At 49.6% G+C, this 26,927-nt stretch overlaps 2 protein-coding genes across 3 annotated transcripts; one reads left to right on the top strand and one right to left on the bottom strand.

Annotated features, from left to right (window-relative positions):
* Positions 1-1,455: 1,455 nt before the first annotated feature.
* Positions 1,456-11,230, bottom strand: NAGPA (N-acetylglucosamine-1-phosphodiester alpha-N-acetylglucosaminidase). Of its 2 annotated transcripts, XM_057407994.1 has the most exons (11): positions 11,091-11,230; positions 10,307-10,792; positions 8,624-8,763; positions 8,316-8,424; positions 7,871-7,999; positions 6,672-6,880; positions 5,539-5,586; positions 5,058-5,186; positions 3,885-4,001; positions 3,647-3,707; positions 1,456-2,818 (listed from the first exon to the last, which is right to left on the bottom strand). In XM_057407994.1, exons 1-11 carry the CDS (start codon positions 11,228-11,230, stop codon positions 2,596-2,598), a joined length of 1,791 nt encoding a protein of 596 aa, XP_057263977.1. In that variant the 3' UTR covers positions 1,456-2,595. The 2 variants fall into 2 exon arrangements, with proteins under 2 accessions (XP_057263977.1, XP_057263978.1); XM_057407995.1 differs by lacking the exon at positions 3,647-3,707 and having other exon boundaries at positions 2,631-2,818; positions 11,091-11,173.
* An 838-nt stretch (positions 11,231-12,068) lies between these two features.
* ALG1 (ALG1 chitobiosyldiphosphodolichol beta-mannosyltransferase) lies at positions 12,069-26,306 on the top strand. The gene is made up of 13 exons (XM_057408044.1): positions 12,069-12,222; positions 12,334-12,411; positions 12,662-12,765; positions 13,247-13,395; positions 14,139-14,228; positions 18,414-18,524; positions 19,454-19,575; positions 20,637-20,675; positions 21,247-21,306; positions 23,384-23,494; positions 24,435-24,549; positions 25,786-25,861; positions 26,181-26,306. Exons 1-13 carry the CDS (start codon positions 12,159-12,161, stop codon positions 26,304-26,306), a joined length of 1,245 nt encoding a protein of 414 aa, XP_057264027.1. The 5' UTR covers positions 12,069-12,158.
* The last annotated feature ends 621 nt before the right edge of the window (positions 26,307-26,927 follow it).

A 26,927-nucleotide genomic window follows, 5' to 3' on the forward strand; every position in this document is an offset into this window, starting at 1 on the left:
GGCCTTGAACACTGCCAGGGATGGGGCAGCCACAGCTTCTCTGGGCACCCTGTGCCAGCTCCTCAGCACCCTCACAGGGAAGAACTTCTGCCTAAGAGCTCATCTCAGTCTCCCCTCTGTCAGGTTAAAGCCATTCCCCCTTGTCCAAAGCCCCTCTCCAGGTTTCTTGGAGCCCCTTTAGGCACTGGAGCTGCTCTAAGGTCTCCCCTTAAGGAGCCTTCTCTTCTCCAGGCTGAATAAGCCCAGCTCTCTCAGCCTGACTCCAAAGCTGCTCCAGCCCTCGCAGCATCTCTGTGGCCACCTGGTGAATCCTTGTGGCTGAACATTTCCTTCCTTTTATGTTTGAAAAGGGCTTTTCAAACTGCTGTAGACAGAAGTGACAGGCACTGAGGGCACCTCCAGTCGGTTTCGGGGTCTGTTGCACTTGCTGGGTGGGGCAAGAGTGATCCTGCCTGTCCCAAGGGGAGGAAAGCCTGTGTGACTGTGGCTGCTGCAGATCTGCAGAGGCATCAGCTGCAGACACAGGCACAACCTTGTTCCCATCACTCTTGAGGGCTGGGTGGATTTAGGTGTATCGCTTCCCTTTCAGTAAGAGGAAAGCAACTTGTACTAAGAATTTATGATCCTAATTTAATTAAAAGATTTTGAAAAGGCCATCATCGTGTCATCTTAAATCTGTAACACTTAACTGCAGCTTGGGCTTCCTGGTGGGAAGTGGTGAGCCCAGGTGGGTAAGCCTGCTCAACTCAAGGAGTTTGGTCTCAAGAACTAAAACTGATGATTACTTGCAACCTGTTTGTGATGATTCTTATACCTAATTATTTCCCTCTTGGAAGGGGAAACTGGAATCATGTGCACTGGCTTTTACTGACATCAACATCCACTCCAAGCTATAAATTACACTTAGAAGCTGGGTATTAATTATTTTAGCATCACTTTCTCTCCTTGCAGCTGTCTTATCTATTGCAATCCTGATTTTTCTCAGCTAAAACCCTCCAAGTGCTTTTTAAGAGCCCACCAGCACCACGCAGGAAGCTTTGTACTGTGATCCTGGCCAGCACATGAACGTGGTTACAGTGTCTGGAGGCTTGGGGAGGATCTGAGCATTCCTGTATGTTGGAAATAAAAAACCTCTCTAAAGCACATGGTGAAGTGTTTGATGCAACTGTTCAAGCTGTGGGAAACTCTGAGTGCTGCTCCTTCCCTCCAGCCCTGGGGTAAGGCTGGGTTCAGCCATTTCTGCTTTTTAACTCAACTGTGCTTGAATTTATTCCTGTACAAGTAGCATTTTTTTGTCTGTTTTCCACATCACAGCGCGATCCAAGCCCTCATCCTGCACTGTAGCTGTCAGTTAAAGTAAAAAAGGCCCCAGGGCGTTTGAGTGGCCAACCCCAATGACCTTGGAAAGATTGTGTCCTCCTGCAGCTGAATAGTAAGAACCTGAGCTCCAGGCAGTTACTGTTAATAGACTTTATTCAGGGTTCAAATTGCCTCTGTAAGTAATAGAAAAATAGAATCTTCCATTTACAGGTTGATTTGATGCCAACAGTGGCAGAAGAATTACATAGCCTTTTTCTGAAGAGATGAAAAGCTGCATAAAAATGTTAGTATCAGGCTCAGATGGGCTCTAACCCCCTTGCAGCACCAGAGGTGCACATCTGGGCTGGTTGTCATTCACATGGAAGCAAATTCAAAGCCTAAATGGGTTGTGCAAGGATGTATTCCAGTAAAATACCTGATTCCAGCCGAGCTGCTCAGGCTCTGGGGGCCTGAAGCACTTGTTGGCCGTGGGCTTGTCCTTCTGCTGAGGGAAAGGCAGTTCCAGCAGCAGTGAGCAAGGGCCATTGCCTGTGCCAGGCTGCTGCTCATCACATACCTCCTGTACTACTCCTAGGAGGAAGGATTAGGTAAAACAACATCCCAGCCCTGTGGTCAGCCCAGGCCAGGTTAAGAACATGCTGCCAGCAGCCACCATGCTGTGCTGGCCTCAGAGGCTCCCATGGAGCCAGGAGGAGACTGGAGAATGCTGGTTTATCATGAGCTGCTCTAACAGCCTCCATCAGATGCATCAGTGTTCTGATAAAGTCAGAGCTTAGCAGGGAAGAGCAGACATCTACAGACTGCACCATCCTTAGGCCAGCTTCCTTAAGCCTAGCTTTATACAAAAGGCAATTTATCTTGCACCCTAAAAGCACTTCCTGCTGCTCTAGTGGAAAGGGACCTATCTGAGGTGCCCATGGCTCACATTCCTCACCTGTTTACCTCAAGAAGGGAGGGGAACCAGCCCCTTTCCTTCTGTAGCTGTGGAGTTCCCTTACCCACCTCTGTGTGTGGGCACTGGCCCCAGGGCTCATGCCCTGTGTCCTCTCATGGCAACTAACCACTCCAGCTGGCCCTGGCTGAAGCAGGAGGGGATGGCTGATAATCTGGCCATGTTCTCCACAGGGCTGGGCCAGCAGCAAAGGGAGTTTCTTGGACTGAGGGATCTGCTGCTGCTCTGGCATTAGTCAGGAGTTTTAGACGTGAGGTCAGAACAGCCTCTGAGAGTCAGTACAAGGTGCAGGTAAGATCCCTTGCCTCTTCTTGGCCAGGACTCTAGAGAAGGGCTTGATTCTGGTCCTGAGCATCTTCTGTCTCCCAGGCAGCCAAGGAGGAGGTAGGACTGGCTTCCCCATTAATCTTCCTCAGTGGCTGATAGAGGTAGTCACCACCCTCATGGTGCCTCTCTGACCTGGCCTTGAGGAAAAGGCCAACATTGCCCATGGCACTGATCATGAGCAGCAGAGCCAAGACAGAGGTCGTGGTGATCCAGGTTTTCCTGTGAGACAAGAAAAATGCAGGTGAGCAACACCCCTTGGCCTACCTTCACACAGCCCAGTGTGCAAATGGTTCCACACAAGCTTCTGGTTCTGCTCTTGGGCAGGTGAGACCATGATCTGTGAAGGCCTCTAACAGGCAAATTGTAGAATCCCAGACTGGTTTGGGTTGAAGGGACCTTAAAGCTCACCCAGTCCCAACCCCCTGCCATGGGCAGGGACACCTTCCACTAGACCAGGTTGCTCCAAGCCCCATCCAACCTGGCCTTGAACACTGCCAGGGATGGGGCAGCCACAGCTTCTCTGGGCACCCTGTGCCAGCGCCTCAGCACCCTCACAGGGAAGAGCTTCTGCCTAAGAGCTCATCTCAGTCTCCACTCTGGCAGGTTAAAGCCATTCCCCCCACGGCTGGGTTTACCTTTCCCTCAGTCAGCAAGTGCCCAGCTCTGCCTACAGAGCCACAGCTGCCTCACGCCAGGAGCTGCGTGCTGGTGTGGGACCTGCTCTTGACTCTGTTGCAGTGCGGTGGTGGGAAAGGGAGCTCCTGCCTGACTGGAGGCACAAGTTCTCACTGATGGGGGCCTCAGCTCAGCACCTGGCTGATAATGAAGACTTTAGCACCTTCCCTTTCCCATCAGGAGAGCTGTGGGTACCACAGAATCCCAGTTCTAGTGGAACCTGACCACAGGTGGTTTGGGCTGTGAAGGGGCAGGTCTTGGAGCTGCCCTGGCACCCAGGAGGTGGTGTGGACACCTCTACCTCACAGTGAGCAGCTGCTGGCATGGACTGTGTGTACATATACATGTATGCTATGAGTATTACAGACTTACTCTGACAGAGAGAATTTTTCTTTGCTCCTTCCTTTACTCTGGGAAGCCAAACACTGTTCAGCTGTAAACAAAGAACAGAGGGAAGAAAGGCAGTGTTGGAGGAGGCTGTAAAACTCTGCCAAGAACAGGCAAGCTTAAGTCAGGGGACAGCTACACAGAGCTGATAACTGGGCAAACACAATGCTGGACACCTAACTGCTCTTCTGATTTTAAAGCCACAAGCCCTGACCAGATGTACCTTTGTTTAACTCGCTGGAGGTGATGTTGCAGCTGCCCGTCTCCGGGTCACAGGGACATAAGTGCTCACAGGGACATCGTTCCTGGCAGTTTGGCCCATACCAGCCCACTGGACACTCTGGGGAGTTGAGTACAAAGAAGCTGGTCATTGTCAAACCTTCACCTGCCTCCAATCCCCCATCTGTCACTGCAGCTGCCCCAGCATAGCCCCGACTGCCTCCCCGAGCTCGCTGCTCAGCTTCAGGCCACATCTCACCAAGGTGTTTGTGTTGCTTCTGCCTCTGCAGCAGCCTCTGGGCTTGTAGAAGCACAACAAGGTGGTTTTCCCTTTTCCATATCTGCCCTCCAGCCCTGCTGCATGGCTCAAAAGGCGCAGCAGGGGCATCAGTGGCTGGTTCCTACAGGGAATCAAGGGCTTGTGCCTGTGCACTAGCAAGTGGAGGCCTCTGTGGCTGAGTCTCAGGTTTCCTGCAGGCTGCCATGGCTGTTCCACCTGCGCCAGCCCCTGAGTTCACTGCCGCTGCAGTTTGTGTCCAGGAGGAGTTTAGGTAAAAGGGATGGGGCTGGCTGAGTGTTCAGAGGCTGGGAACAAAGTGTCACTAAAAGTACTGCACACACAAGAACTTTACACCCACACTGTAATGAAGTGGTGCTGTCACCAGAGCCGGCTGCTCAGTCAGATACATGGTGGGCTCGAGTACTGCAGCAAAGCTGGAGTGGTTACACCATGGAGAACATCACCAGCTCTGGTAGCACTAACAGGTGTAAAGCTGGAGGTGGAAGGTTATAAGCCAGAACAGCTCTTTGGAGCATTTCACAGTCATGGACTGGGGTCACTTGAAGCCCAGCTACAGGCAGGGAGCAGTGCAACACCCTCAAGGGAAGGATGCCAAGTATCCATGTTCTACCCTCATGAACTTTGGGGAAACAGTGCTATTCTCTGGGGCAGAGAGGAAGGAATCCACACTTCTCTAACAATGAAGAAAATTCCTCCCTCTCTGCTCCCTCCTTTCCCTTCTAGCCAGCCTGGGTAGCACAGGGAAGCCCCTAAGACCTGGGAGCTGGCAGCTCACGCTCCAGCTGTGAAGCCCTCAGCCTGCCTGGCAGAGCTCACCTTTGCTTTGCCTACACGAGGTGGCTGAAAGGCAACACAAACCCCTCTCCCAGCCCTCACCTTGCTCGCAGCTGGTGCCGTGGTAGCCAGCTGGGCAGGAACAGGCTCCATGCACAGGATTGCATGAGCCACCGTTCTGGCATAGGCATACCCAGCCACAAGCAGCCCCATAGAGTCCGGGAGCGCAGGCTGCAGGAGACAAGCAGAGGGGTCATCAGGGCCCTCACTTAAAGCCAAGCAAGCCCAGCCATGCTTACACCCACCACCAGTCACACACAGCTGACGGCTGCTCAGAGAGCAGAAGCCGAGTCTGTGCTGCCTTGAACAAGGAGGAGGGCTCCAAAAGCTTTGCCCCAAGCCACCTTTCAGATGCTCAGACTGTAGTTAAAATCATGCTGCCAAAAAAGAGCAGCACACTGCGTAGCCTTTCCCTTCCTGCTCCCTCTTGGGGAACCCCCAGCCTGCCACTGCAGGTAGCCAGCTCTTGGGAAGTAGTGCACACGTGCTGCCAAGGAAGCAGTGGAGTAGAAGTCAGTGTTACCTTCGCTGCAGTTGCTTCCCATCCAGCCAGCATCACACAGGCATCCAGCTGTGCAAATACAAACAGGCATTAGCAATAACAGAGAAAGGCTTGGAAATAGCAAGAAATCAAAATTAGAAGCCTCTGCTTCTGGGGTTCCCTCTTAACTCTCCCTGCCAGGGAACCCAGGGAAGAGGAATCCTCAACTCACAGATTAAGCTCAAATATGCACCCACTGCAGATGCCAAATGCAGCAGAACCTCCCACTCTTGGGTCTGAGATACTAACTTAGGGTCAGCAACACTGAGCTCTGCTCAGTCACTTCCCAGTACTGCACTGAGTGTGGAACTAGGGAGGCAGCACAGAAATGGGAGAACAAGACTGAACAGCCACAAAGAGCAGGAGCTGGGGGTGAACATCACAGCAGTCCCTAGAGTCAAAGCAAGTTCATGACAAAGTAGCAACTGCACACTTGTAAAAATCATGAAGCAGGAGAGTCAATTAAAGAAGGAACAAGGAGAGAAGGGGGCAGAGCTCAGTGTTAATACACTGCCCTCCACATCAGCAGGTTTACAAACAAACCAGGAGCAAAACCCAGGGGGCAGAAAGGGGAACAGAGACAGTGAGTTTGAAGCTCAACCCTATTACAGGTCCAGCTTTCAGAGCTGAGTCCCAGCCCTCCTACAGCCTCCAAAGGCAGGATGTTCCAACTGGCTGTACTGCTGCTTGGGATGCTAGCGGGGAATGGCAGAGCAGCTCAAAACACAGCAGGTCAGACAAGGGCTAAGGCACCCAGCACTAGCTGGTTTCCAGCGCATGGGCTGGCCACACATCTGCACCTCCAGCCCCCAAAAGGCTACGCCCGACAGCCCCACCTCTCCAAAGAGGCAAAGGAAATGGCTGTGGCTGATGCCAGTTCCACACTGCCAACACTTCCACACAACAGTGTGTGAACTTTTGAGCAACATTTCCGCACATCAGAGCAGGAAAGGGCTGTGGGAAGCAGCCAGGGCTGTGCATGGTGATGTGCTGAGGCTGCCTATGGTGCCACACAGGCAGCTGAGCGATATCCCTCAGGGCTGTGCTTCCCCTGGAGCTACCCACAGGCACCCACTGGCATCTATCTCAGTGTCAGAAGCACCACAGGGACTCACAGTCGGTGCAGACGCCATGCAGGCTGCAGTTGGAAGGACCACAGTCCAAGATGTCACAGGCTGGACCTCTCCAGAAGGCCCCAGTGCAGCGGCACTGCCCCTGCACACAGGTCCCGTGGCCACTGCAGTCTGTGGGCTCACAGCTGGGCTCGTGGATGCACACAATGGTCGAGATGTTCCGGGGGCAGCGCCACATGCTGTCAAAGGAGCTGGGGAGAGATGAATCCCCTGAGGCATGCAGGCATTGTGTTGCTCCCAGCCCTGCACAAAACCAGCTGATCTAATCCACATTTTCATCCCAATTCACGCTGACAAACACTGATAATGGGAAAATACAAATGTAAAACGGATTGAGTCAATGTCTTAACTAAGTGTTGACTCCTATGGGATAGAAGTCATGTCAAATACAGCATTACAGACAGCAACATGCAAAGTCTCCTCTTAAGCAGCCACAACTTCCCCAACTTTGGCCTTTCCTTGAATATTTTCTGCTTTGCTATAGGTGATATCATTGCAGTTATAATGACACTTTGGCTTTCTTGTGTAAGGAAGCTCTTCCCTGTGAGGGTGCTGAGGCTCTGGCCCAGGTTGCCCAGAGAAGCTGTGGCTGCCTCATCCCTGGCAGTGTTCAAGGCCAGGTTGGATGGGGCTTGGAGCAACCTGGTCTAGTGGAAGGTGTCCCTGCCATGGCAGGGGGTTGGAACTGGATGAGCTTTAAGGTCCTTTCCAACTCAAACCAGTCTGGGACTGTATGATTCCATTCTATGAACTGTCAGACTGCAAACTAAATTTTAAATTCCTTTGTGTTTACAGTCAGAAATTACTAAAAAGCTAAATCAAAAGTAAAATATTCTTTAGGTTCCCTCACATGGGGCAGGGCAGGGTCTCCAAGTCAGTGTTTCTCTTCCACAATAATAAGCTATTGACAGATCTGCACATGCAGCTCTGAGTCTCCCAGTCTAAGCTGTTCCTTATGTGATTCCCACATTGGACCACTCAGTCATGGCAGCAGCTTTGCTGTATGTCTGAAAACAGCTAAACTGTAATCCTGTGTGACTAAGTGGAAAAAAGATCACTAAATGACTTTACAGTCTCTGTCCCTCAAACCCTGTCCCTTGTGCAATGCTGCAAAGCAGGGGCAAGGGCCGAGCTCTGCACCCTGACAGGAGCTGTGGGGTTCCTGTGTCACAAGCACCTACCAGTGCTCAGAGGGGTAGCTTGCCAGGGTCCCGTTCAAGACCAGAGTGGCAGAGCCTCCCCCGTCCAGGTTGATAGCATTGATGAGTCCCTGCTGCTTCAGAAATTCAGCCATTTCCCAGAGGTTGACCCTGCAAAAGCAAACACTTGTTCATTGCTCAGTTTGACTGCAATGAAACTGCTCTACAAGGAGCTTGGTCCTTCTCCTCAGTGGAAGGGGGAAGCTCCCTCTCATCCCACTTAAGATGACTTGCTGCCTGGAGGCTGCACTGGCCTCTTCTGTCTCTGCCCGAAAGACACCAAACAGCAGCGCCTTCAACTTCAGCTCTGCAAGTCACCACCTTAAAACACATCATTGGCAGCTGCAGCATCCCTCATGTTCCACTGACGGGATATAAAGACCCATCTTGCACCTGCCCCAAGACCCTTCCCCAGCCCTGGCCTTACCCTCTGGATTCTGTCTGTCCATCCACATGAACCAAAACCAGCTGCCCCTGACTGTCGTGTCCAACTGCAGTCCTGGCTGATATCACATTGATGAACTTGTCAAAGGTTCCTGTGAGGAGAGGGAGTAATTCACACACCACCTGGGTGACAGAACTGGCTGTTGAGCCAGATTTGGCTGTGAAACAGCTCTCAGCAAGGAGCTTGTCTGAACTGAAACATGAGAACAGAGCTGAGGTTCCTCTTGATCATCCAAGCTCATGAGAAGCACAACCCATGCCCAGGCTGAAGCCAGGCACTGCAGGATTTACCTGTGGTTTGAGTGTCACTGCACTCAGCCAGTTGGCTCTGACTGATGTACACTTCTCCACCTCTCAGGAGCCAAACTACCCCGCTCACGAGCTGCACGAAAGGGTTTGCTTGATCCAAGACATCTTCCTCAGACAGGTAACTAGGAAAGAGAGAGCAGGATGAGGAACGGATCGAGTGCACTCTCAGTGAGTGTGCAGACAGCACCCAGCTGGATAGAAGTGCTGGTCTGCTTGAGTGTAGGAAGCTCTACAGAGGGATCTGCCCAGGCTGGGTCCATAGGCTGAGGCCAACCGTATGAGGCTCAACAAGGCTCAGTTCCAGGTCCTGCACTTAGGTCACAACAACCCCATGCAAAGTTCTAGGCCTGGGGAACAGTGGCTGGAAAGCCGCTTGACAGAAAATAACCTGGGGATGCTGGTCAGCAGCAGCTGAAAACAACCCAGCTTGTGCCCAGGCAGTCGAGAAGGCCTGGATCAGCACCAGTCTGGCAGCAGGGCCAGGGCAGTGATCATCCCCCTGTACTGGGCACTGGTGAGGCTGCACCTCAAATCCTGTGTTCAGTTCTGAGCCCCCCACTGCAAGAGAGACATTGAGGTGCTGGAGTGAGTCCAGAGAAGGGCAACAGAGCTGGTAAAGGGTCTGGAGCACAAGTGTGATGAGGAACAGCTGAGGGACCTGAGGGGTTTAGTCTGGAGAAGAGAAGGCTCAGGGGGGACCTTCTTGCTTTCTACAACCACCTGAAACGAGGTTGTAGTGAGGTGTGCGGGGGTCGGGCTCTTCTCCTGAGTAACAAGTGATAGGATGAGAGGAAACAGCCTCAAGTTGTGCCAGGAGAGGTTTAAACTGGTATTTGGGAAAATTTCTTTGCCAAAAGGCTTGTCAAGCTCACGCAGGAGCTGAGGGCTGTGGGTGAAGATCAGAGCTCTGACAGAGCCGTGTGGGTGCTAGCACGGTGGGTGCCTGCCACAGGCTGCCTGCTCAGGAAACAGAGGGTGAGACCTTGTTCAGAACACTGGAAAGAGCCTCATGTTCATGGGCCTGGAACTTCTGGGGGACTTTAACCATCCTGTCACCTGCTGAAAGGGCAACGCAGCAGAGCACAGGCAATCCAGGAGATGTCTGGATTTCTGCTTAACAGTGACCAGCTTAATGTGAGACAGTTTTTTACTGTCAAGGTTGCTCAATCACAGGAACACATCTGCCCAGCCAGGTTATGGAGTCTCTGACCTTGGAAATGTTCAAAACATGATGGGACATGACCCTGAGCAACCCGTTCCAGCTAAGCCTGTGCTGAGCAGGGTGTTGGATGAGACATCTCCATAGTCCCTAACAATCCCAAGGTTTCTGTACTGCATTCTGCCTCTCCTCTGTGGGGAGGAGAGAGACCTCTCCCCCTTTTACCATGATCTCTGCTGCGTGTTGGGAGGGGAGACACAGGAACCTAAACAGACAGAGATCATCCAAGTACCTGACCCAGCTTCTCTTCATCCTGGGAAAAAAGGCCAATGGCCAGAGAGAGCTCCATGGGGCACAGGTAGGACAGCCCTCATTTCAGCACTGAAAGCATTCTTCTCCTCTAACTGGGAGAGGCCAAAGGGGCAGTGCCAGGGCTGCCTGCCTCAGTGATGCCTACCAGTCCTTAGGGAGAACACAGCACTCTATAGACAACCTCAGGTTCTTACCCGAACACCATGGTGCCGTCCTTCCGGATACCAAACTGGGCGTTCTGCAGACCTCCTGAGTTCCTCACCAGCTTCCCATCACTCACAACGTTCCCAAAGCACTCTCCAGTTCCCATGTCAAAGTACCCGCCATTCTGGGCCACCAGACACCTCCCAAGCCTTGCGGTCTCTTCCACAGTTGCCCTGCGGTGCACCTGGCAGCCGCCTGTGCCACCCGGCTCCAACACAGAGAAGGTCCTCAGGGGGTTCCTCACAAAAGTGAAGTGGCCATAGACCGCCCTACGGTCCTCACCCTCCGGGGGGATGTAAGACACAAACGTTCTGGTGGTGGCCACCGGGCCACGCGTGCTGTTGTCGCTGGGCCAAGCTTCGTGTGTTACGTTGCCGTACTTGAGGGGCTGACAGTCTCTGACGTGCCTGTGGCTGTGCTGGGGGCCGTGCGAGGCAGGAAAGTAGGGCTGCAGCACAGGGTCCACCGGGGAAATTCTGCAAGGAGAAGATCTAGTTGTCCCAAGGCTGCCCCGGCCAAGCGTGTCCGCGACCCTGCATGGTGGGGAAGGCCTCGCCGCCATCCCTTGTCCCCAGGATATGCCGGTATCTCTGTCATTCACCCCAGCGTAAGGGGTCCTGCCCCGCTTCTCACCCCCCAGCCAAGCCCACGTCAGGGCACTGGCTCGGCGATGCCGGGCCAGAGCCCCAGGACAGGAGCAGCAGAGCGGGAAGGGACCCTTCACACCGGGACTGCAAAGCTGGCACCGCCCCGGGCACCCGCGCGGACACTCACCCGGCGCCGCGCACCGCCTGCAGCCAGCCTAGCAGCGCCAGCGCCGCGGCCGCCACTGCCCGCCCCATCGAGACCGAGACCGAGACCGAGACTAGCCTTCGCGGCCATCCGCGGTCCCCAACCGCACTGGAGGCCGCCATCTTGGAGGGCGCAGGCAGCGCGCCCCCTGCCGGCCGGCGGCGGTGCAACCCTAGCGGGGGCCGCTTAGCGCCGCGGCCGCAGCTCGGCACGGGGAGCGCAGGACGGAGGGAGGGGGGGGATCCTGCCCCTGGGCTCCGCTGTGGTGGGAACCCCCCTACAGTCCTGATCCAGCTCGGGGGCAACAGCACAAGAGGGACGTGGAACTGTTGGAGAGAGTCCAGAGGAGGCCATGGAGATGCTGTGAGGGCTGGAGCAGCTCTGCTCTGGAGCCAGGCTGAGAGAGCTGGGCTGGTTCAGCCTGGAGAAGAGAAGGCTCCTTAAGGGGAGACCTTAGAGCAGATCCAGTGCCTAAAGGGGCTACAAGAAACCTGGAGAGGGGCTTTGGACAAGGGCCTGTAGGGACAGGACAAGGGGGAATGGCTTTAACCTGACAGAGGGGAGACTGAGGTGAGAAGTTCTTCCCTGTGAGGGTGCTGAGGCGCTGGCACAGGGTGCCCAGAGAAGCTGTGGCTGCCCCATCCCTGGCAGTGTTCAAGGCCAGGTTGGATGGGGCTTGGAGCAACCTGGTCTGGCGGAAGGTGTCCCTGCCCGTGGCAGGGGTTTGGAACTGGATGGGCTTTAAGGTTCGCTCCACCCCAAACCAGCCCATACGATTCTCTATCACCCGGCTCCTACCTCTGCTCTCTCACGAGTCTGACCCCACCTTCTTATACCGCACAGCCGCAAGGGGGCGTCCCGCCACCTCTTTCCTGCCTCTGGCGCAGCAAAATGGCGGCGGGTGGTGGGATGTTGCTGCTGTTGCTGGCGGCGGTGGCGGCGGTACTGACGGCACTGATGGCCTGGCTGTGGCGGCGGCGGCAGGTAGCGGCGGGCGGCGCGGGGCGGGTGTGCGTGGCGGTGCTGGGCGACCTGGGCCGCAGCCCGCGGATGCAGTACCACGCGTTGTCGCTGGCCCGGCACGGACGTGACGTCGCGCTGTTGGGCTACCTCCGTGAGTGAGGGGAGCGGGGGAGGGAGCCTGAGGGGACCCTGCCGCGGCGGCCGGGCACGGGCAGTTCGGTAGCGGGGGTCACTCCTCTGACGGGTCTCTCCCATCTGGCAGAGAGCAGGCCGCACGGAGACGTGTTGCGGAGCGGGAGGATACGGCTGGTGCCCGTGACGGACCTGTGCGGTCTGCGAGGTGAGCGCGGGGCGGCCCCGGCGCTGCGGCCGAACGAGGGGGGCTGGTGTTCGGGAGGGGAAACGTGGTTTAATGGGGGAAAACCAACAACCAAGGTGGGGGTTAGGCCTCGTTGCCGGCGGCCTGTGTGGGTCTGCACGTTCTTGGTGCGTTTTTTTATAGAGCACGGTTAATTTAAACCTTTCTGGTTCTGTTACAACGTGCCCGGAGAGCTGTTAATATTCTTACAGGGTTTTTTGTCCTTTCCCAGTTGGTCCAAAGCTTTTCCAGTATGTTGTAAAAGTCGTTGTGCAAGCAGTGCAGTTACTATACGCGATGCTGAAGATAGATCAGCCATCCTATATTCTTCTCCAGGTATGTTTTGGGGCTAATTTTGATAAATACTGCCACATTACAGGGTATTTGTAGCAGTCTCAGACACATTCTATTTATTTGAGAGCTACAGCTGGCCTAAGGAATGGTGTAAATCTATATCAGGTGATATTTTTTGCTCTAAACGTGGATTTTCTTGTTAACATCTCATGTTTGTTCTTTGGTTAGCTGTTGATCTTTCAAACTTCCTTAGCATGGATAGTAGTAAAGAATAAATCTTAATAGCAATACATATGTAATTATTAGAGGGGAATGTTGATCCTGATCCAGCAGTAAAATTCAAAGTACCCACCAGTCCATATAGGAGAAACTGGCAGTTCTGTAGTTGGTGAATACAGAATCTTTCATTAAGATCATTTAAAGCAATGTAACCTCAGTCATTTTTATTTTCCAGGTAACTGCTTAGTGGTTGTCACTGAACCTCACTTTTATGCTATTTTGACTTGATTTATTCCTTAAACAGAACCCTCCAGGCTTACCTGCCATAGCTGTGACCTGGCTAGCATGTCTCTTCTGGAGAAGCAAGCTGATCATTGATTGGCACAACTATGGATACACTGTAATGAGTCTGAGCCATGGAAGAAATCACCCGCTGGTACAAATTGCAAAATGGTTTGTACAGTTATTTCTTCTTGTCTTTGTAAGTTACATACCTTGCTGAATTCATAAGGATGAAAAACAGCTGGGAGAATATGTTGATATTCTAATGGCTTTAATCTGCAAGAGGGGAGATTGAGATGAGATTTTAGGCAGAAGCCTAAGCCTCACCCTATGAGTTTTAGGGTACCTTCAGTCCAAACGAGTCTGTGAATGTATTAGCAGAGGCCTGGTTTTGTGAAGGATTTCTGGATTGTGCTGTGTTAAACTACTCTGTTTCAGAAAGCAGGTTCCATGGAATGCGTTTGTCAAGCATGTAGTAAGGTGATCTGATGAAGTAGGCAGTTGCTTTTATGTGCATGTGCAAACTTTGATCTTGTTATTATAATTTATTTATATGTACTGTGTTTTTTTTTTTATTTACTCTCTAATGCTGCTTTACAGTCCAGCTCATCTTTAAATGTCTGTTTCTTGCTGAATCTAGTTGATTTTATGTAAAGGCTTTAAAGGCTTTTGAGTGTGGTGTTCTTAGGCCTTAAAAGGGTAAGAAAATGATGCTGCATCCCTTATCATAAACTGATCCTGCCTCAGTACAAGGAGTCAGTCAATAATTGGTTATTAAATTGCAGTTACTGGAGGCAGTTGGGTTTCTTTTGGTTCTGTTCGGCTTTGCATCAGCATGTGCCATGGTGGGCAGTTGTTAGGCTGATACAGTTGCCTGCCTGTGATATTTCTAACTATGATTTCATGTCTGTCAGGTATGAAAAGCTTTTTGGACGTTTGTCTGACTATAACTTGTGTGTCACTAATGCAATGAAAGAAGATCTCTGGGTGAATTGCAACATAAAGTAAGTCACACACCTCTAACGAATGAGTATGCAAAGTAAAATGAAAGAACATATTCCTGACAATTCTGGATCCAGAGGAATCATACAAAAGCAACTTTCCTAAGCTCATGCATCAGCACTGAAACACATCACCTCAGTTTTGTATGGGGTTGTGGAGTGGGGGCATTCAAGAATCTTCATTACTCTTCATAATTCCACCCAGTCAGTTGCCTGAACCTATAATAAATGCTTGGAGCACTGTAGAGTTATCCCAGCTGCTCCAGCCAATGAGCCGGCTTCAGTTGGAGCTCGGCTCAGATGCCTCTATACAAATGCCCGTAGCATGGGGAACAAACAAGAGGAATTAGAGATGTGTGCACGTCTATGGGGGTATGATATAATAGGCATCACAGAAACATGGTGGGATGGCTCCTATGACTGGAGTGTTGGAATGGAAGGTTACAGGTTCTTTAGGAAAGACAGGCCTGGCAGGTGGGGAGGGGGAGTTGCCCTTTATGTTAGGGATAGGCTGGAGAGTATGGAACTCTGTCTGGGGACAGGTGAGCAGTCAACAGAGTTTGTGGGTCAGGGTTAAAGGGAATATAGCTATGGGAGACATTACGGTGGGGATCTGTTACAGACCTCCTGATCAAGGAGAACCTGTGGATGAAGCACTCCATAGACAGATAGGAAAAGCCTCACGCTCGCAGGCCCTTGTTCTCATGGGTGACTTCAACCAGCCTGACATCTGTTGGAAGGATGGTACGGCCCGGCACAAGCAATCCAGGAGGTTCCTCGATTGTGTAGAAGACAACTTTCTTCTGCAAGTAATAGAGAAGCCAACAAGGAGAGGTGCCATGCTTGACCTCATGCTCACCAACAGGGAAGGGCTCGTTGGAAATGTGACTCTCCAGGGCAGCCTTGGATACAGCGATCATGAGATGCTTGAATTTGAGATCCTCAGGACAGTGAGAAGAGCGTGCAGCAAGCTCACTGCCCTGGACTTCAAAAGAGCAGACTTTGGCCTCTTCAGGAACCTGCTTTGGAAGGTTCCATGGGATACAGCCCTAGAGGGCAGAGGGGCCCAAGACTCTTGGTTGATATTCAAGGATCACCTGCTACAAGCTCAGGAGTGTTGCATCCCAACCAGAAGGAAGTGCAGCAGGAGGGCCAGGAGACCTCCTTGGATGGATAAGGAGCTCCTGAGGAAAATTCAAATGAAAAAAGAGGCTTATAATAAGTGGAAGCAAGGACAGGTGGCATGGGAAGAGTACAGGGATGTTGTCCGGGAAGCTAGGGACCAGGTTAGGAAAGCTAAGGCCCAGTTAGAATTAAACTTAGCTAGAGGTATTAAGGATAACAGGAAAGGATTCTACAGGTACATAGCAAATAAAAAACAGACTAGGGAGAATGTAGGCCCCCTCAGGAAGCTCTCAGGAGAACTGGCTACACAGGATTTGGAGAAGGCTGAGGTTCTGAATGACTTCTTTGCCTCGGTCTTCACTGGCAAAGGCTCTGACCAAACCACCCAAGTCTTGAAAGGCAGATGCAGGGACTGTGAGAATGAAGACCTTGGGCCCACTGTAGGAGAGGAACTGGTTCGAGACCATCTTAAAAATCTGAATGTGTATGAGTCCGTGGGTCCTGATGAGATCCATCCGTGGGTCCTGAAGGAGCTGGCGAATGAAGTTACGAAGCCGCTGGCCATCATATTTGAGAAATCATGGCAGTCAGGTGAAGTTCCCGATGACTGGAAAAAGGGAAATACAACCCCCATTTTCAAGAAGGGAAAAATGAATGACCCGGGGAATTACAGACCAGTCAGTCTCACCTCTGTGCCTGGCAAAATCTTCAAGCAGATTCTCCTGGAAGGCATGTTTAGGCACATGAAAAACAACAAGGTGCTTGGTGACAGCCAGCATGGCTTCACTGAAGGGAAATCCTGCCTGACCAACTTGGTGGCCTTCTATGATGGGGCTACGGAACTGATGGACAGGGGTAGAGCAGTTGATGTCATCTCCCTGGACTTGTGTAAAGCGTTCGACACTGTCCCACACGACATCCTTGTCTCTAAATTGGAGAGACATCAATTTGATGGGTGGACCACTCGGTGGATAAAGAACTGGCTGGATGGCTGCACACAAAGAGTTGTGGTCAATGGCTGGAGACCAGTAACGAGTGGTGTCCCTCAGGGATCGGTGTTGGGACCGGTCTTGTTCAACATCTTTGTCGCTGACATGGACAGTGGGATTGAGTGCGCCCTCAACAAGTTTGCCGATGACTCCAAGCTGTGCGGTTCTGTCGTGGTTTAAACCCAGTCAGGTAACTTGTTCACTCACTCCCAGTGAGTGGTGCCGAGCTGACAACAATCGAGGTCTGTGTCCGTCTCCCCCCCCCCCCTGCACCGGGGCTCTCCCTTTCCCCACTCCCAGAGGAACGGGGAGGAGGATCGAGAGAGTGCAACTCCTACGGGTTGAGACAAGAACAGTCCAGCAACAAATCACCACCGCTACTATCAGCTAAAACAATGATAAGGGAAAATAACAAGGGAAGAGAATACGATACCACCGGCCAAGAAAGAGAGTTCCACCCGGAAGCCCCTGTCCTTCCGGGTAACTCCCAGTTACCCCCCACCCCGGGCATGACGTGCTGTGGTATGGAATACCTCCCCGGCTAGCCCGGGTCAGGCGCCCCGTCTCTGCTTCCTCACAGCTTCCCCTCCTCCCTGGCAGAGCATGAGCCTCACAGAGTCCTTGGTCAGGGTAAACATCACTTAGCAACAACCGAAAACATCGGCTTCACCAACACTGTTCTCAAACTAGAAGTCAAAACACAGCACTGCACCAGTTAACACAAAGGAAAAACATGACTGCTACTGCTGAACCCAGGACAGGTTCACTCGATACGCTGGAGGGAAGGAATGCCATCCAGAGGGACCTTGACACACTTGCAAGGTGGGCTGATGAAGTTTAACCATGCCAAGTGCAAGGTCCTACACCTGGGTCGGAGCAATCCCAGGCACAGCTACAGGTTGGGCAGAGAAGAGATTCAGAGCAGCCCTGTGGAGAAGGACTTGGGGGTGTTGGTTGATGAGAAAATGAACATGAGCCGGCTTCAGTGTGCGCTTGCAGCCCAGAAAGCCAACCGTATCCTGGGCTGCATCAAAAGGAGCGTGACCAGCAGGTCGAAGGAGGTGATCCTGCCCCTCTACTCTGCTCTCGTGAGACCTCACCTGAAGTATTGTGTGTGGTTCTGGTATCCTCAACATAAAAAGGACATGGAACTGTTGGAACAAGTCCAGAGGAGGGCCACGAGGGTGATCAGGGGACTGGAGCACCTCCCGTATGAAGACAGGCTGAGAAAGCTGGGGCTGTTCAGCCTGGAGAAGAGAAGGCTGCGTGGAGACCTCATAGCAGCCTTCCAGTATCTGAAGGGGGCCTATAGGGATGCTGGGGAGGGACTCTTCATTAGGGACTGTAATGATAGGACAAGGGGTAACGGGTTAAAACTTAAACAGGGGAAGTTTAGATTGGATATAAGGAGGAGATTCTTTCCTGTTACTGTGGTGAGGCACTGGAATAGGTTGCCCAGGGAGGTTGTGAATGCGCCATCCCTGGCAGTGTTCAAGACCAGGTTGGACGAGGCCTTGGGTGATATGATTCAGCATAAGGTGTCCCTGCCCCTGGCAGGGGGGCTGGAACTTGATGATCTTAAGGTCCTTTCCAACCCTAACTGTTCTATGATAATTAACACTGCATTGATGAGAAGGTGGCAGGCTGGGGGTTGTGGATGTTTGCTCCCAAGCTCCTTAGAATCGGAATGAAGCAGACATCACTGCATTTCTTAACACTTAGTCTGCCCTACAAGTTTTTGTTTTGCAGTCAGAAGGCTTTAAGATCCAAGTTGCTCAGGATCAGTTACCAAGTAAGTTGAAAAGTCAGGACTGTGATGCCTGCAGTTCTTACAGTTGCATTACACCCCTTGGATGTGCACAGGAGAAGGGGGCCTTTGTACAATTGTATGTCCCCCTGGGTATATCCCAGCAAACTTCAGGAATACAGAAAATTGTCAGACTCAAAAATCAATGATTTTGCTGGTTGATTTACTTAATTACCTTCTGCGTTACCCTGTTGTAGGCTGTCACTGCACCATATATATGTTGTTACATGTGTTCTTTACTGAACTTGTGAATTTATTCCATCTCAGGGCAGTAACGCTCTATGACAAGCCAGCTGCTTATTTTAAGGAAACACCATTAGAACTTCAACATCGTTTGTACATGAAACTAGCTGAAGACTATGAGCCTTTTAAACCACGGTATGTGTAAGTCAAGTGTGCAGTTGCAGTCCTTAAAGGGATAACAGAGTCATTGCACTGAGTTACCAGAAACACTGTTGCATGGGGTCAGGAGTCACTGAGCACCAGTAGGCAGAGTGGACTCTGTGCCCTTAGCCAACAGCTGCTTCTGTGCAAGTTACCTTCATTGTCCTTAGGAAAGGCCAGAGTAAGTGAAATCCTTGAACTGTGGTAACACAGTGCTTGGCGTGTGAAATAACAGAAGTGTTTGATTTTCGAAGCAGTTGGCAGAAGCACTGAGGCAATCTGTAGTAGGATCTCTCTAGGGTGGACTTAGCAGTTGTCTAGTTCCCATTTTGCTGGGGGACAGTGGCTGGCTTCATTTGTAGTATCCCTTCTTTTCACTGACCACAGAGAATGTTCAGGATCTTGGTCTAAGCATTAAACATTCTCCTCTGGTTCTGTGTAGAATGTCTCCTATAACAGATTTATAAGGGGAGTCACTTTACCAAACTAGTGCTTGAAAAAGATGTGAAAGCTTTAGTATGTAGCAGTTTCTTTTTGGAAATGACTGCCACAAAATGAGTTCTGAGTTTGATCGAATAAAATGCACTCTTGGGCTCCATGCTGTACTCTGTGTTTGAGGCAGAGCTGGAAAGAGGCTGGCTGTTTTCTCAACTTGTTGAGGAAAACACTGTCAGAAGGTGGAGTTGTGCCCATAGCATTAGTGTCAGGAGGCTCTTGGTAGCAACAGGAAAGAGTAAAATGATCTCTCTTATGATCAGGTCTCTTTCTCTCTGCAGCTCAGTATTGTAATGACTGTGTTTCTAGCGAAGTTGAGCAGCAAATCTGACAAAGTGTTTTGAAATGCAGGTCAGTTCAGGGTAGTGTTGCCTCTGTGTGTGCTGGCTGTTTGTGTAGCCCATCCTCAGAAAATTCTGTTTCCTTAGTACAGAGTCTGTCAGTTGGAGTGGTGAGAAATCAGCCTTTACAGAAGTGGATGGAAGCAGTGGACACGTGAAGAAGAGCAGAACACGGCCAGCACTTCTCATCAGCAGCACAAGTTGGACAGGTGTGGAGACAGAGAGGGTTATTTCTAATGTTTAGCCACTATTTAACAAAAGAGAAAAGAAGGGCTCTTTGTACTTCCTCACGCTTGACACACTGCAGAGGCACATGTCACCAGTGCCAAAATTGTGTTTTTCATCGAGTCCTAGAATGTTTTGGGTTGGAAAGGACCTTAAAGCTCATCCAGTTCCAACCCCCTGCCATGGGCAGGGACACCTTCCACAAGACCAGGTTGCTCCAAGCCTTGTCCAGCCTGGCCTTGAACACTGCCAGGGATGGGGCAGCCACAGCTTCTCTGGGCACCCTGTGCCAGCACCTCAGCACCCTCACAGGGAAGAACTTCTGCCTAAGAGCTCATCTCAGACTCCCCTCTGTCAGGTTAAAGCCATTCCCCCTTGTCCTGTCCCTACAGGCCCTTGTCCAAAGTCCCTCTCCAGGTTTCTTGTTGGCCCTTTTGGGTACTAGAAGATTGTTGCGAGGTCTGCCCTGAGCCATCTCTTGGCTGTAAGAATTTGAAGACAAGTTGTAAATTATCTATCTTGGTGACTAAAAATGAATTATTTGTAGAGCTGTTTTGTAATTGTAGAGGCTGAGCTTCAGGAATGATTAGAAGAAATTTCCTACTTTTAACTTCAATTTTCTTGCATGATGGTGTAAATTAGATTAAAAAAATAAAACATTTGATCCTTTATTTCTGATAATGTGTGTAAACAAATCCATCGCTAGTAACCATGGGCAGGGTTGTCTGTACATCTGAGTTAACAGGGCAGTTTCTACCATGAGTTATCTACCTTTAGAATCTAGAAAGTCTTAACTTGATAGCTTTGAGGGTGTATAGTATTTGGGCTCAGTTGTCTGCGGTGTGGCCAGTAAGGTGAGCAAATAAGCACATGATATGGTTATAGATTTATGAGAATGGTTACAGCAGATTTTAAACAGAAGCATAGTCCATACTTCAGTCACGTAGGGGAAGGTGAGGAAAGTTTTAGTTGTGGTTATTTAATGACAGTAATTCATTATAAATGATTGAAATATGAATGTCACTAATAAAGCCTTCTCTTTCAGAGGATGAAGACTTTTCAGTCCTTTTAAAAGCTTTAGAAGGTAGGTGTGAAGGATTTAATCTTGCCTATTCCAAGGGGAATGGTTGTACTCTGGACAGTTAGGAAGGGGTTTGCTAAAGAACAGTACATCCAAAGGTGTGTTGGATTAATTAGAGGTGGTTTAAGAGCTCTAGCTGAACTAGAGAAGTGCAAGGTCTGGATTCAGTTAGAGTAGTTGTCACAGAGAATTGTATTTCTAGCTGGCTTGTGGACTGCAGTTTTCTAAGCTATTACATACACTATCCATAGGCATCTGCTCATAGGAAAGCACCTTGTCTTACTTCATAGACTTTGCAGCTGCGCTTTTGAACTTGATATATTGAAGCAGCTGATGTGGTGTGTAGTCAAACAAATGCTTCATGAATAGTGCGTGTGAAATGGACCATTATTTATTTCAGCTTTAACACCAACATTTAACATGTTTTAAGATTTCTGAGTTTGCCCCTGTTTTACTAGGTGTATGCTATTAAGAAATTACTTGAAGTAGGAAACTAAACAGTTAATACCCTGTGATCATTTTTAAACCACTGTATATTTGTCAGCTCTAAACAGTTTTTATTTATCTTCTCCAGGTTATGAGCAGTACATCAATGAAGGAGTCAAGCTTCCACCTTTAATATGCGTGATAACAGGTAATAGTTTATTTGCATTACAGTTGTTTCAGTGCTAATGCAGAAGACTTCACTGCCACTTCTGCTTTGTGCTGACTCTTGTGTTGATGGTGAAGACACAAGGGAGTAGTGATTTACAGTTGGGCTGTTACAGCCATGCAGTCATGGCACACCTTTAAAGAGGAGAAGCTTTCAGCCTCACTCTGTAGTACAGCTATGCATTACTCCACGCTCAAAAAAATTTATACTCAGCATTGAGATGCTACTGCAAGAGAAACATAAGATGTGATGTTTGGAGTGTGTCCTGGGTTCAGGAGTAGCAGTCATTTTTCTCCTTGGTAGCTGGTGCAGTGCTGTGTTTTGACTTTTGGCCTGGGAACAGAGCTGATAACAATGAAGTTTTGGTTTGGCCAAGGACTTTGTGAGCCTCATGCTCTGCCAGGGAGGAGGGGAAGCTGGGAGGAAGCAGAGACAGGACACCTGACCCAAACTGACCAAAGAGGTATTCCATACCACAGCACGTCATGCCCAGGATGTAACTGGGAGTTACCCGGAAGGGCTGGGGGACTGCGGGGTTGGAGAAGGTATTGGTTGGTGCTTGGTCTGGTGGGGTGGGGCAAGTTATCGGTCGGCTGGTGGTGAGGTGTTGTATTCTCTTCCCTTGCTATTTCCTTTATCATTATTATTATTGGTGGTAGCAGCAGTGATTTATGTTATACCTTATTTACTAAACTGTTCTTATCTCTACCTATGGGAGTTGGAGTTGCATTCTTTTCTATTCTCTGTCCTTCCGGGAGCAGGGGGAGGAAAAGAAGGGGGGGAGTGAGTGAACGAGTTGCCTGACTAGGTTTAAACCACGACAGAGTGCTAAGCAGAACAGTTATTTAGTGCTGGAAAAGAGGAGCATCAAATGAAGTTTTGCCAAAGAATTATGTAGACAGAGTGAATATTCCTTGATTAACTTTCTCGTTAAGATCAAACTAAAACTTAGTGTGATTTTGAAGGGCCAATTGTACAGATCAGATTTGTCATTAGTTATTTGGTTATCACATGGCTGTAGGCAGAATGCAGGTTAAGACTGAGGAAATTGATGGGCTGATAAGGCCAGTTGTATGAGCTTCAGCAAGCCCAAGTGTGGGTCCTGCACTTAGGTCACAACAACCCCATGCAATGCTCCAGGCTTGGGGAAGAATGGCTGGAAAGCTGCTCACAGAAAATGACTTGGGGATGCTGGTCAGCAGCAGCTGAAAACAACCCAGCTTGTGCCCAGGCAGTCGAGAAAGCCAACAGCATCCTGGCCTGGATCAGCACCAGTCTGGCAGCAGGGCTAGGGCAGTGATCAATCCCCTGTACTGAGCACTGGTGAGGCTGCACCTCAAATCCTGTGTTTGGTTCTGGGCCCCTCGCAACAAGAGAGACATCGAGGTGCTGGAGTGGGTCCAGAGAAAGGCAATGGAGCTGGTGAAGGGTCTGGAGCACAAGTGTGATGAGGAACTGCTGAGGGAACTGGGGGGGTTTAGTCTGGAGAAGAGAAGGTTCAGCGGGATGTTATCACACCCTACAGCTACCTGAAAGGAGGATGGAGCCAGGAGGTGGCCGGTCTCTTCTCCCGAGTAACAAGTGATGGGACAAGAGGAAACAGCCTTGAGCTGCACCAGGAGAGGTTTAGATGGGATATTTGAGAAAATTTCTTCCTTAAAATAGTGGTCCAGCATTGAAATAGGCTGCCCAGGGCAGTGGTGGAGTCACTGTTCCTGGAGATATTGAAAGATGTGTGGATGTGGCACTTGGGACCATCATTTAATGGACTGGACAATGCTGGGATAGCAATGGAGCTTCATGATCTTAAAGGTGTTTTCCAGCCTAGATGATTCTGTATTGATGCAGATTCTTCTAAATACTGAGTAAGAGAGAAGTCCGTGTTCATATGGCTTTAAAGGGGACATGTTTTTTATGTGTCTTTCTGAAGATTGTGTGTAGTATCCTTTTGGGTACCTGATATAACAGGAGTTTGTAGCTGTATAGGCACATGCACATTCCACAGTGTTTTCAGTCATCTTATTAAATATTAGACATATTTTTTCCTGTTTTTAAACAGGTAAAGGACCGTTAAAGGACTACTACAATGGGCTGATAAACAAGCTGCACTTCAAACATATCCAAATCTGTACACCATGGCTTGAAGCTGAGGATTACCCTCTTCTGCTTGGTAAATAGTGGATTATGAAATAGGCTTGAGAATGTGTGAGAAACTACTCAGCACGTTTGCAGAGAGCTGTCAGAGACTTTGCACAGGAGCTGGTAGAATATAGTAAGTGAATGAAATTGCTGCTTAGTGATAGGGTATTTGTGGGTTTGACTTGTGCCAGCTAAATTTCTCTAACTAGAGTTCTTCACTGTTATCCCAAGACGTAGGTGTAGTACCCAAGTTGCTCTTTTAGCCTGTTTTTTGTACTCTTTCTTTTAACTGAGCTGGAATACAGTGTGCCCATGGATGTGGATGTTCCAGTTGACTTTCAGGGTCACTTCAGTACATGAAATCATAAAGTACTTGGCTGGGCAACCAAAAGTAGTTAAAATTCTGACGTATGTTTGGAATAGTATTCGCTCAGCATGTTCATTGTATTAGCATAAAGTGTGAGTAAGCTTAATAAAGTAGTAAAATACATATTCAACTTGATCTGCATTCTGCAGGGTTAGAGCCTGCCAATTTCTGTGCCTGTAAAACACTGTTACTTGGTACTTTTTAACTAACGTCTATAAAATCACACTGTAATGCCTCTCTTCTGGAACCACTTGAGCTGAAAGAGGTCGCTAGCGAGCTATGCAGTGATCCCTTCTGGATTGTGGTGTTTTCCGGGACAGTATCGGTTCTAGGCAGGTAAAGAGGCAGAAAGGCTGATTTAAGATACCTGAAATGTTAAAATTCCCTGAAATCTAACATGCACTTGTGTTTCTAAATCCTGACTGATGTTAGTCACAAAATACACTGTGCTTTTTTTTCCTTCCCAAATGCTTGAAATGGTGTCGGTCTGTCTGGTGCTGAAGGTAGCTCATGTCCAGCTCCCGTCACCCACAGAAACAGGAAGGTTTGCAGTAAACTGGCAGAGTTGCTGTTCAGCCTCTCCTCTCTTCTCTTTGCTTTGCAGGCTCAGCAGACCTGGGTGTGTGTCTCCATAAATCATCCAGTGGTTTGGATTTACCCATGAAGGTGGTAGATATGTTTGGCTGTTGTTTACCTGTGTGTGCAATACATTTTGAATGGTAAGAGTTTGTTTATGATGCTACACTGTGAGTGGATGATGCAAAGCAGCATTTATATGAAGCAAGAGTTCAGTAGCTGCTGCATGTATCAGATGCCATGACAGTATCACACCATAATCATGTTTTAGTCCATAAATTGCAAGTAAAGGTTGTTTTATTTTAAATTTAAAAATTAACTCAAGTTTCTACAGAGTTGGGAGCATTTAAAGCAACCATTTGCCTTAAATAAATAGCTACTCTGTAATCCTTTGCTTCCATTAGCTCCTTTAAAAAGAAGCTTCCTTCTGCACAGATGTCTGTGTTCTGTGCAGGAAGGAGTGTGTGTCTAGTCACTCTTACAGTTTATGGCCTTTGGGGAAGCAGGAGGTTTAATAAAGGAAGACAAATTCTCTGTGAGGATTTCATGAACTGGCTTGTGGACAGATTTTTCCTGCTGGGTTAATCTTAAAGTAAATAATTGCCCTAATTTTTAAAGTTTGTCCAGATAAGTGGCCCAAAGACAGAGTGAGAGGACTTCCGTACTGTAATGGTAGATTTAAATATCCTGACACAGAAGAGAGAAACACTCTTTAAATTTAAATGCCTTCTTCATGCCATGTTCAAGGAATTATAGACAGGTTTGGGCTGGAAGGGACCTTAAAGCTCATCCAGTTCCAGCCCCCTGCCACAGGCAGGGACACCTTCCACTAGACCAGGCTGCTCCAAGCCCTGTCCAACCTGGCCTTGAACACTGCCAGGGATGGGGCAGCCACAGCTTCTCTGGGCACCCTGTGCCAGAGCCTCAGCACCTTCACAGGGAAGAACTTCTGCCTAAGAGCTCATCTCAGTCTCCCCTCTGTCAGGTTAAAGCCATTCCCCCTTGGCCTGTCCCTACAGGCCCTTGTCCAAAGCCCCTCTCCAGGTTTCTTGTAGCCCCTTTAGGCACTGGAGCTGCTCTAAGGTCTCCCCTTAAGGAGACTTCTCTTCTCCAGGCTGAACCAGCCCAGCTCTCTCAGCCTCTGGCTCCAGAGCAGAGCTGCTCCAGCCCTCACAGCATCTCTGTGGCCTCCTCTGGACTCGCTCCAGCAGCTCCACATCGCTCTGGGGCTGCAGACCAGCACATGGGGTCAGGTGTGAAGCTCATATCAAGACTTCCCGCATGATGGAAGTTTTGGGTGGCAATGGGCAACTTTTAGTTGTGTTTGTCCCACTCCCTGCTTTTTTTCTCACGTTTTCTTCTGTGGCTTGTGTACACAGTTTACATGAACTTGTGAAACACAATGAAAATGGTCTGATATTCAGAGACTCGGATGAACTTGCAGCACAACTAAAGGTAAAGGCGAGACTGGTTTTTCTTTCCCACTAGCTGTAAGTGCAGAGGCATCACCATGGGAGCTGCCTGTCCGTATGTGTTGTTATCTCTGTGTTTTGCACTCTCTGAAGATATGGCTTTGCCTGGGGAATCTTACTGGCTTCACTTCTATTCAAATATGAATCTGAAGCTGGTTTAAATGTTGTCACTGTTATAGGACCAGACATTAGAGTGCTTTCTTCCTGCAGCATTGTAGTTCAGCGTTCGTGTTGGGGAGGCTAGAATGAGCCTAAAACGTGGTATGATGGTATTTTAATGTGGTTTTCCATTTAACTTACAGATGCTTTTCTTAGAATTCCCTGCCCTGGAAGGCAAACTCCACAGCTTCAGGAAAAACCTCCGTGCGTGCAGGCAATTACGCTGGGATGAGAGCTGGGACCAGACTGTTCTGCCTTTGCTTGGGTGACTTTTGCGTGGGGAGGAGGGTGTCAAAAAAGCTGATACCCTACTGCAGCTGCCTGGATTTGCTCAACAGTGAATAAACACTTTGTATTGGCTGTGGTTGCAGTTTTTAAGTGCTTCATCTTGGAACCAGTGTTTGCGTGCACCTCTTTACCATTTGAGCTTCTTGTGTGAGTACTCATGCTGACAGTGCAGCTGAGGTTGTTTGCTGTGTGCTGACAGCATTAAGTCTTGAGGGAAGACGTGAGTCCCATGCTGAAGAACTTGAGCCTTGCCATCTGCAAGGCTCTGCCCTTCCTTATCACTTGGGATGAATCTTTAGAAAGTGGGAAGGAGGTTTAGTTGCTCTAGGAACTCGTGTGCAAAATCTGTTACCTGTGCTGCTTAAAGGTAACTTGGTGAAGATACTTAAAGAACTATTACCAGATAGACCCATTTGTACAGTAAGCACTCTAGGAGGTGATATGGGTACATTTTCTTCCAGGTGGGAAGTGCCCTTTATTAGAATTACTCAGGCTGAGGCTACAGTGGGGATTTAAATTTTCCAGCCAGTTAAGGTCACAGAACCATAGAACATTTGGGTTGGAAGGGACCCTAAAAATGATTAAGGATTCTTGCCTCGTCT

This window comes from Pezoporus wallicus, unplaced genomic scaffold, assembly GCF_028554395.1.
Source record: "Pezoporus wallicus isolate ANWC-B61680 ecotype Strahan unplaced genomic scaffold, APGP_CSIRO_Pwel_v1 contig_4012, whole genome shotgun sequence".
Lineage (NCBI taxonomy): Eukaryota > Metazoa > Chordata > Aves > Psittaciformes > Psittacidae > Pezoporus > Pezoporus wallicus.

Bases quoted from the DNA above. Each gene is read 5' to 3' on its own strand.
- NAGPA (XM_057407994.1), bottom strand. From the start codon at position 11,230: ATGGCGGCCTCCAGTGCGGTTGGGGACCGCGGATGGCCGCGAAGGCTA. The intron at 5,187-5,538 runs GTAACACTGACT...TGTCTCCTGCAG, and splicing joins GGGAAGCAACTGCAGCGAAG to CCTGCGCTCCCGGACTCTAT. The intron at 2,819-3,646 runs GTAAGTCTGTAA...CTTGTCTCACAG, and splicing joins GAAAAATTCTCTCTGTCAGA to GAAAACCTGGATCACCACGA.
- ALG1 (XM_057408044.1), top strand. From the start codon at position 12,159: ATGCAGTACCACGCGTTGTCGCTGGCCCGGCACGGACGTGACGTCGCG. The intron at 21,307-23,383 runs GTAATAGTTTAT...GTTTTTAAACAG, and splicing joins TTTAATATGCGTGATAACAG to GTAAAGGACCGTTAAAGGAC. The intron at 23,495-24,434 runs GTAAATAGTGGA...TTTGCTTTGCAG, and splicing joins GGATTACCCTCTTCTGCTTG to GCTCAGCAGACCTGGGTGTG.